Here is an 8,588-nt window from a genome sequence, read left to right as displayed (position 1 = left end):
AATTAAAAAACAAAAAATAAAACCTTTAGTTGGCAGATGAGCGGCACAATTTCATTCACTGTGTCATTATCAATGCCACATATCCCATGGCTGAAAAATGTATTCATAAATTGTCAATTAAAAATTTAGTTAGTTGAACATTATTTAAGTTTCTTCAGCCATCAGCCAGGACAGGAAATACAAAGAATCAAGACTTTTATAAACCCACCAACAATAACTTTCTAACTCCAAATTTCTTTTAACATTGGTGAATACCTTTGTTTTACAGTTAAGTCCTATTTTGTTCTAAACAGTACAGTAAAGTAAGTAAGCATGATTAAACCATTTAGCATCAAGTAATTTGGTTTGTGTATTTCTGTGATCTGATACTGCTCTCTGAAGGTCTGGCAATCTGGAAATGAGGAGAGGAAATTTGATTAATGTATTCAGACTGAATCAATCTAAAACTGCAGAAAGAGCCCTGATGTTGGTGTCCAGGGTGATTTCCATAAAGGGACTGTGTAACAGGATGATGCAATCCTGCTGATAATTGAACATTTCAGGCTTTATTCTGGACTGTTTTGCTGCACCTGGCCAGACATTGACAGAGAAGAAATCTTATTGAAGCTGTGCTGTCTGCTGCTAATCACATTTCCTGCTTTCTGGTCTTCTGGCTCTGTAGTGGCAGAGGGGAAGAAGACACAACCAGTACACCAGATATCCTATTTCAAGAGGAGTTGTTTTCTGGTTTGGCATTTCAAATGAATCGTGTGTTTGAATAATGGCTTAATAAAAACATGTCATGAAACATTTCTCTCTGATCCATTTTTTTTGTCATGTAATTTAAAATATTTGTTCTTAAATTGAGATAGCTAAATAGGTTGTTCATTCATTTCAGATTGCCTCAGGTATACAATTTTGTGACCTGATTAAGTAGTTATTGAACTATTAATGCCTCCTTCATTTTTTCCAGCGGGACATATGCTAAATTAAATGGCCTTAATTGCAGAGCAGACTTCTTGGCAAAGTTTTATTTTGCATTTGTGAAGAACAACAAAAAGTCAAACTCTGAAAGAGCTTTAGTGTTAGGATGCTTCCAGTCTTTATCGTGCGCCCAGTCTGTGGATTTATCATTGTTTGTCCATTGGTTAGGGATTGCTGAACGTTGCCCCCTGTTGTACAGCAAAGAATATTACACACCGAAATTGTCTCCAGTGGGCATTTGCATGCAATTGTGACAAATATGTAAAACATAAGTAAATGTTTGAACGGAATCAGTGCTGACAAAACAGATTATTATAGTACTGATTCTGGGATAGATAAGAAGATATAAAATAATGACAATGAATGAATCAAATAGCATTGTCTCTATTTTGCAAAACATTTATTATATTGTCTATGCCAACGCACCTACATACAGTGTTTAAATTAACGAAGCAGACAAGATTAAAACCCCTTTTTATCATGTTGCTCATCCTTCAAGGCAATCAATTAAGATATTCTTGCATTACCGCAACCAATGTGATTTAAAAATAGCATCAACATTGTCATCTTACAAGGAAAGTGTGTGTATGTATACAAGTGTATGTGTGATGGTAGATATTGTCTGTAAAATTAAGATGGAAGGACGAGGAAAGCAATTAGAAAAAGGAGGTGGAAGGGAAAACTCTTGCTGTACAAACAGACATAATCCAATGGCTAGACATCTTTAGTTACATCTTTTCCTACATTAAGTAGGAAAAAGCACACACACACACACATACACACACACACATATATATATATATATATATAATATACATAATATTAATTCAAGGCTCATTTCATGGTGTAATAATGCCAGAAAGAAATGCTATCAGAGGTGGAGTGAGGAATTCATAGTCTTTCAAACCTTTCCGTAGGTTAGAGTTCTATGGTTTGGTTTTTGGTGTGTTTTCACACCTATCATCCAACATCCTGGATCCAGTTCTAAGTGCTCTCCTCTCCAGAGTCCATGATACTGCCTGCTGGAAACACATTTCTATTGAGGGTCAAAACACTCAAGTGTGTGATCACAACATTTGGCCTCTTACATCTCTATGGAAAAGATTAATTTCACATTTCTAGCTGCCTCTCTCTCTCTCTCTCTCTCTCTCTCTCTCTCTCTCTCTCGTCACCACAGTCACCCTTCATATCTTCTCCCTTAAACGCTGTTTGTCACCAGTCAGTAACTTGTGCTGTCATGCTGTGGTTGTACTGCTGCTAAGAGAGACAGGAAACCAGCCGATTTACACCAATACCACCAGGTAAAGAGATTAACTTTTGAGGTGAGTATTTAAATGATTATTATTATTATTATTATTAAGATTTCAAGTTTGAATTAACTTTAGAATGAGGTGTTTTGACAAAAGGGATTTAGATATTTTTTTGAAGGTTCAAAGAAAATGTATTCTTGTTCTTAAGTAACTTCTCTTTTATTCAGTACATTTATTTGTGCAAGATGATGTGCTTCATTTGACCTATTTCACACTGCGCATCGGTTTTGCTGTTGTTACAAAACTGATTTGCTGCTACTTTGGTATTTTGAAACAAACCAGCTTGTTGCAAAAGCGACACAGGGCTTATTGCCACAGACAGCGATGTGACAGTGATATGATTAAAAGAGATTGCCTTTTAGGTTTTAATCGGTATAAATGAAGGGTTTTTGTATTTCTTATTAGAGAATTAGGAGTCAAAACAGAACACTCTGTCGATCCACACGGGAGAAAAGGACACAGCCTGAGGGGTGTAATATCCACAGTGCATGCACTCGTATAGTGGATTTGAGAAATATTGCCTCTCAGGTCATTGAGTGGCTTCATGGAAAATAATCTACTCAAACCAACGCTTCCTTCTTCAGATTTCACAAATCTGTGATGACAAAAAGATATAATGTTCACTGGAAATAGAATAAAGGGAAAACTGTGAAAATCCTCCCTTTAGTGCGCCAGAGGACGGAGATCACAGACAAGTTTGCTACTTTCTTGATCAATATCAATTTGAACGTATTTTCATATCATTTTGTGAACGTTCCCAAGTTCCTCTGAATGCATTTTCTTCAAGAGTATCGTGATTTGCACGTTTTCTGTTCACTTCATTATTTGGAAAAATAATGAAGTGAACAGAAAATACCCAGTTATAGGTGGCCACTCCACTTTATCACAGCATTACATCAGCCTGCCACACTTACTTCAATCTATTAATTGCATACAGGTGATGTACTTCACAGCAGACTGTTCAGCTCAGTGGTGACCTTCACCGCCAGATTAAGTGTCCAGTTAAAATGTAATCCTTATTAATTCCAAAAGAGGGCAGCCCTCATCATGTCAAATATGATATTATACTTAAGATCAGAGGACCGACCTCTGAAGGTTTAACTTAGTGTAATTACAGTAAAAGCCCAAAGGGACTTTGAGGATATAAATCATGTGTTTATTACATAAATGAGCTGAGTTTATGAAAAAATTACCAAAATAAGAACTATTGTAGGCTGCTGTTCTAAACCCAAACCCTCTAAACATTTATCAGAAGTCTGAATTTAAACATTAAGTACATGACATGCATACAACAGCATACGTGACAAAAGATAAGACAGCTTGTGTAAAAAAATTCCACTAATGTGAAATAAAAGGGGCTTTCAAATGGCATGCAAATGAAACAATATATATGTAGTGATCATCAAGAAGTCGGTTCTGACTGCAGGCTTCTTGTTCTTGTTCCTTGAGGAAAGTGTCATGGCGTTATATGTCTCCAATATAATCATTAGTTGATGCTGTAATGATTATTGTCTGTTTACTCTGATCTCTAAATGACTTTCTGTCTTGACATCACATACGTTAATGTTCCCTTTAAGCAGCAAGTTCAATATTGACCTTTTTTACTCAACCACATCATCCACATTTTTCCCCAATATGAGGTTTCAATTTTACCATTTGATGTAAAAATGGCCAGAGGGCAAAGGTTTGTTTTTAAACAAATATTTGAAAGCAATTTTCCAAGTTATAATATCACCAATAGCAATAATGGTTATAGTGGAGATTTACCTTTTTAATTTAATATTCCTTCAGTGAAGCAATGATGACTTATTTCACTGGTTTTGTAAAGAACAACAGATTTAATTGATACTTTTATTTCCTCATTAAAGTATAACATTAGCCTGAAGGATCATCGTTGAAATGGAGGGCACTGCTCCTTTAGAAGCCAAAGAGAACAACTCATTGTCACCAGGTATGCATCCATCTTTAAAAATGTTGCATAACTTCAACACTTTATTGTTGTATTTATCATCAAATGCACTAAAGTCAGCAGCAGTGGCTTTAGTTAAAGACTTGTTTTTGCATACATTTGTGTTTTTCCTCAAAGATTACTTGTCTAATGAGAGCCTGGAGTACTACATGGTGCTGAGTGACGTGGAGAAGATAGCCATTGGCTCCATCTGTTACCTGGCGGGTCCTATTACACTGCTTGAAAATGCACTTGTGTTGGGTGTGATCACTGCCACAGCGTCTCTACGGCACCGGCCATCCTTCCTGTTCATTGGCAGCCTTGCTCTGGCTGACGTCTTTGCCAGCTGTTTCTTCACCACTAGTTTCCTGGACTTCCATCTCTATCGTCGCAGTGACAACGCCACGGCCTACCTCTTCAAGTTAGGTGGTGTGACCATGGCCTTCACCAGCTCAGTGGGAAGTTTACTGCTGACTGCTCTGGATCGCTACCTGTGCATATACCACGCATCCAGGTACAAAGTGATGCTGACCCGTCGACGAGCCCTGCTGAGCCTTCTAGCTCTCTGGACCACCACCATCTTCATCTCCTTCTTGCCTCTCATAGGCTGGAGGTGCCACACAGAGCTTAAGTTGCCCTGCTCACATCTGTTTCCCTACATCAACAAGGGGTATCTGGCCTGCTGGGTCAGCTTCATCCTGGTGCTTCTGGCTCTCATTATGGGGGCCTACGCACTCATCTTATGGAAGGCCCACCGTCATGAATCCTCCATGGCCAGCCTCCAGGGAGCAGCAGGGACACGCCAAGCCCGCATGAGGATGGATATCCGGCTGGCTCGAACCTTTGGCCTGATCCTGCTCATACTAGTGAGTTGCTGGCTTCCTGCACTCTCCTTCATGTTAGCTGATGTCTGTATAAGACTGTCCCGCCCCAAACAGAGGGCATTCGCCTTTGTCAGCACCCTCTGCCTGCTTAACTCTGCAGTCAATCCGCTGTTGTATGCTCTGCGCTGCAGAGAGCTTCGAGTGGCTCTGCTGAAGTGCATACAAAGGCTGTGCGTGTTTGGGAGATGTCAAACACCTTCAGCAGACTTAACCCCAGGACTACAGTCTACAGACCACAACTTCTCTGGCGTCTCTGAGACTGATGAAAGCCAAACCAGAAGCAAACAACTTGACACAGTCTCAGAAATGGTAACAAATCAGCAGGCGGACAACAGAAAATGAAGATATGAGTGTTGAGATGAAGACACAGATGGAAAAATGTCTAAACTCTTGTTAAAAGCACTGTTTCAAGTCAAATTTCCAGTGCGGAATCATGGGATTTATTGTCATCAAAGTATTAGCTATAGCATAACTGGCCTTTTTAAACATATTGAGGTAGAAAAGGTACATTTCCTGAATATTATAGTAGTTACAGATGACTACAAATGTAACTGAAATATGGGTAACGTGTAATTTGTTTTTCTTTGAGGAGAAAACATTAACTGTGAGTAATAGCTGGCCATTCTTAGACGTTAATTCAGTCATAACAATTAAAGCATCAGGAGTTAGTTGAATTATTGTTAGGCATTTGCTTAAGACATCCATAGTTTTTAGTTAAGTGATGATAAAGAGTCACTGTCTGACCCGTAATCCATGACCTCTCTGCCTACCATAGCGATGCTTCAAAGCAATGACCCCTGGGACATACTGCATCTCTGAAGTGACCTGTTGACAGACTTTTTGGGTGGACTACATCAACTGGTCGCTCATATGATAACTTACCTCTGAGGGTTGGTCAGTGAGCATGCTGGAACTGTGTTGAGCATCCTATCTGCACATGAATGGCAGAACTTGACAAAAGCCCCATGCATGGAAGGATTTCAGACAGCAGCTGCAGTAAAGCACATCCTGACTTCGACTCACAGCTGCAGGGATGGTTAGAGTGTCACATAAATCTTAATCTCTTGTTGATTATAGGTCAGATGGCAGTATTCTCAGCATGCTTCAACCCCTGTATCGACTAAATTAAATGCAATTCTTGATCCTACCCTGTTTGGACTCTGCATTTGTTTTCAAGCAATTTCACTCACCTGCTCAAGAATGCTTAGCTGTTTTAACTCTAAATAATAAGTAAATAAAAAGCAGGAAACCCTCAAGTCATTCAGCGCCAATGTCAAAAACAAGAAATTTTACACTTAAATTAAATTTTTTACATTTCTAGAATGGGCCCTGACTTCAGTTACACATCTCCGTGCATAAAATAATTTAGACCTTGCAGTTTGTATAGCGTTGGCCAGTGAAGTGGTAAACCGGTTCTCAAATTCCCCACCCAGTGTGTGACAGTGAAGTGACATAGCCTGTTCACCTGACAGTGACAGTCCAATCACAAGGCAGGGTGCTTTGGTGTTGCCTTCACGTCCACGGCAGCTCCAGGAGGATGTAGAATCTCAAGATGGACGACGACTCAGAGTTGTCAACAAAAGCTGTGACAATATAATATCAGCATCAGCGGTGAAGGTAACGGGACTGCCTGCCTTCTTCGGATTTTAACTGCTCTGCTGCTGTCCTATCAGGTTGAAGATGTTGTTTTGTTTTGTGTTTATTTTCAACGGATCTGTAACTTCATTGTCAATCGCACTGTGGGAACTTTGAGCAACTCGTTTTTCTCCTCTGCATCTAAACAGATGTTGACAAAAGTATTTATTTCAGTATCTTTCTCTCACCTCACAGACAGAAAAATATCACTTTTAAGGAACTCATCAACATCAAAAATTATATAAATATGATACATCAATTTTGGACTAAGTGACCATCTACTGCCCCCCCCAAAAAAAACTGATAAATGTGTCATTTGTATTAAATCACGTTTGTAATCATGGGAATGAGGGACCTTTGCAACCAAATAGGACCCGTGTTTGAATAAAGTCACCCTGATACCTCAGATTATATTTATCCCCAGCAGACAGGGTGGATGTTTGATTTGAAGATCCTGGACTGAGCACTGAGCGATGCACAGCATTCATTTGCCTTAATACCGCATGAGGGCAGCATACAATTAGCTTCTGCCCCAACTTTACTTTGTGCTTTTGTTTTTATTAATACAACTCTGGACAAAACTCTGCAACACGAAACCCTCACGCTTTAGTGAGTGAGGGAATGAAAAGGTCATAAGCTGCAACAAAAATCCAGCAATCATATCAGTAAGTAAAAGTAAAAGTCTAACAGCAGCTGTACAAGCTGAAAGTTAGTTAAATTATTATCCTTAACACACAGTCCATTAATGTGAAAGCAAAGTTGACTTCTAAATGTTTTTGTAATTCTAATGCCCTCAGAAAGTTGAGACTGCCAAAATCAAAACTAACACTGTGAACTATCACCAACTGTGTATTTCATAAAAATAATTATTAAATATTGTAAGTGGCAATGCAAACATGGAATTTCACTATCCATTCAATGACCCTCCCCCAACACAAAAGAAAACAAAAAACATACTGTGAAAGTGTAGACCTCACAAGTTTAATATTCATTTCATAGTCTTATTGATTCTCTCCACAGGCATAAAGTCATCAACAGATATAGCATCTGATGGATAAATATAATGGACCAAAGTTGTCAAGTTATTATAAACATTTATAGGGAATTTCATAAAAATGATAGTGTTCTTGGATTACATTAGACATGGTTCATTGAAATCAAAGCAGGCGACACCATGGGGAAGTATTTAAACTTTTGCTTGCCTTTCGTCAGGTGTTAGTGGTTACAGTTTTGTGTTCATAACTCTACAAATGAAAGGAAACGTACACTGCTCACATTATCTGAAGCAACAAATAATCCTAAATCAAACTCGATCAATCAGCGCATTCACGCTTGGTTAGAACAAACCAAGGAGATTAAATGTGCTACTTGACAACATAAGTAGGAAAGTATAATGAAATAAACAAATAATAATAATAATAATAACAAAGTCAAAGTACAATCAGCCAGCAGTCATGTGACCCCACTTCCAACAGGATGAGTTATGTCAGGAAAAAAACTGTAATCCTATTTTCATTTTATAATTATATTCTCAGGGTTTTTCTATGCCTTTATTTTAGTTAGCATTTGGAATGGAAGGAAACAGGAACAGAGAGGGGGACTGACATGCGGCAAAGGTCTGGAGCCAGAGTCCAATCAGGATGTTGTGTTTACATGACATGCGGTCTAACCACTCAACCACCAGAGCTGCCCTTCATTTTCATTATGGATTGTATTTACATTTACACATCACCATACTCTTTAGGGGTAAAAATGAAGAAGAAAATGCACTCAGTCAATCCTCTCATTCAGATTGATCATAAGTGCGGAGGTCAGCATCCTGTCTCTTGTCACTTTGTCTGTCAGATA

General features: G+C 38.7%; 1 protein-coding gene across 1 annotated transcript; it reads left to right on the top strand.

The window, feature by feature from the left end:
* Nucleotides 1–2,182: 2,182 nt before the first annotated feature.
* Nucleotides 2,183–5,447, top strand: cnr2 (cannabinoid receptor 2). The gene is made up of 3 exons (XM_029505091.1): nt 2,183–2,285; nt 4,142–4,224; nt 4,360–5,447. Exons 2-3 carry the CDS (start codon nt 4,173–4,175, stop codon nt 5,445–5,447), a joined length of 1,140 nt encoding a protein of 379 aa, XP_029360951.1. The 5' UTR covers nt 2,183–2,285; nt 4,142–4,172.
* The last annotated feature ends 3,141 nt before the right edge of the window (nt 5,448–8,588 follow it).

Source organism: Echeneis naucrates, chromosome 6, assembly GCF_900963305.1.
Source record: "Echeneis naucrates chromosome 6, fEcheNa1.1, whole genome shotgun sequence".
NCBI classification, from domain to species: domain Eukaryota; kingdom Metazoa; phylum Chordata; class Actinopteri; order Carangiformes; family Echeneidae; genus Echeneis; species Echeneis naucrates.
Note: the sequence above shows the minus strand (reverse complement) of the source record. Positions and strands in the feature narration are given on the sequence as shown.

Excerpts from the sequence above, each read along its gene's own strand:
- cnr2 (XM_029505091.1), top strand. The coding sequence starts at position 4,173 with ATGGAGGGCACTGCTCCTTTAGAAGCCAAAGAGAACAACTCATTGTCA. Across the intron at positions 4,225-4,359 it reads GAACAACTCATTGTCACCAG|ATTACTTGTCTAATGAGAGC; the intron begins GTATGCATCCAT and ends TTTTCCTCAAAG.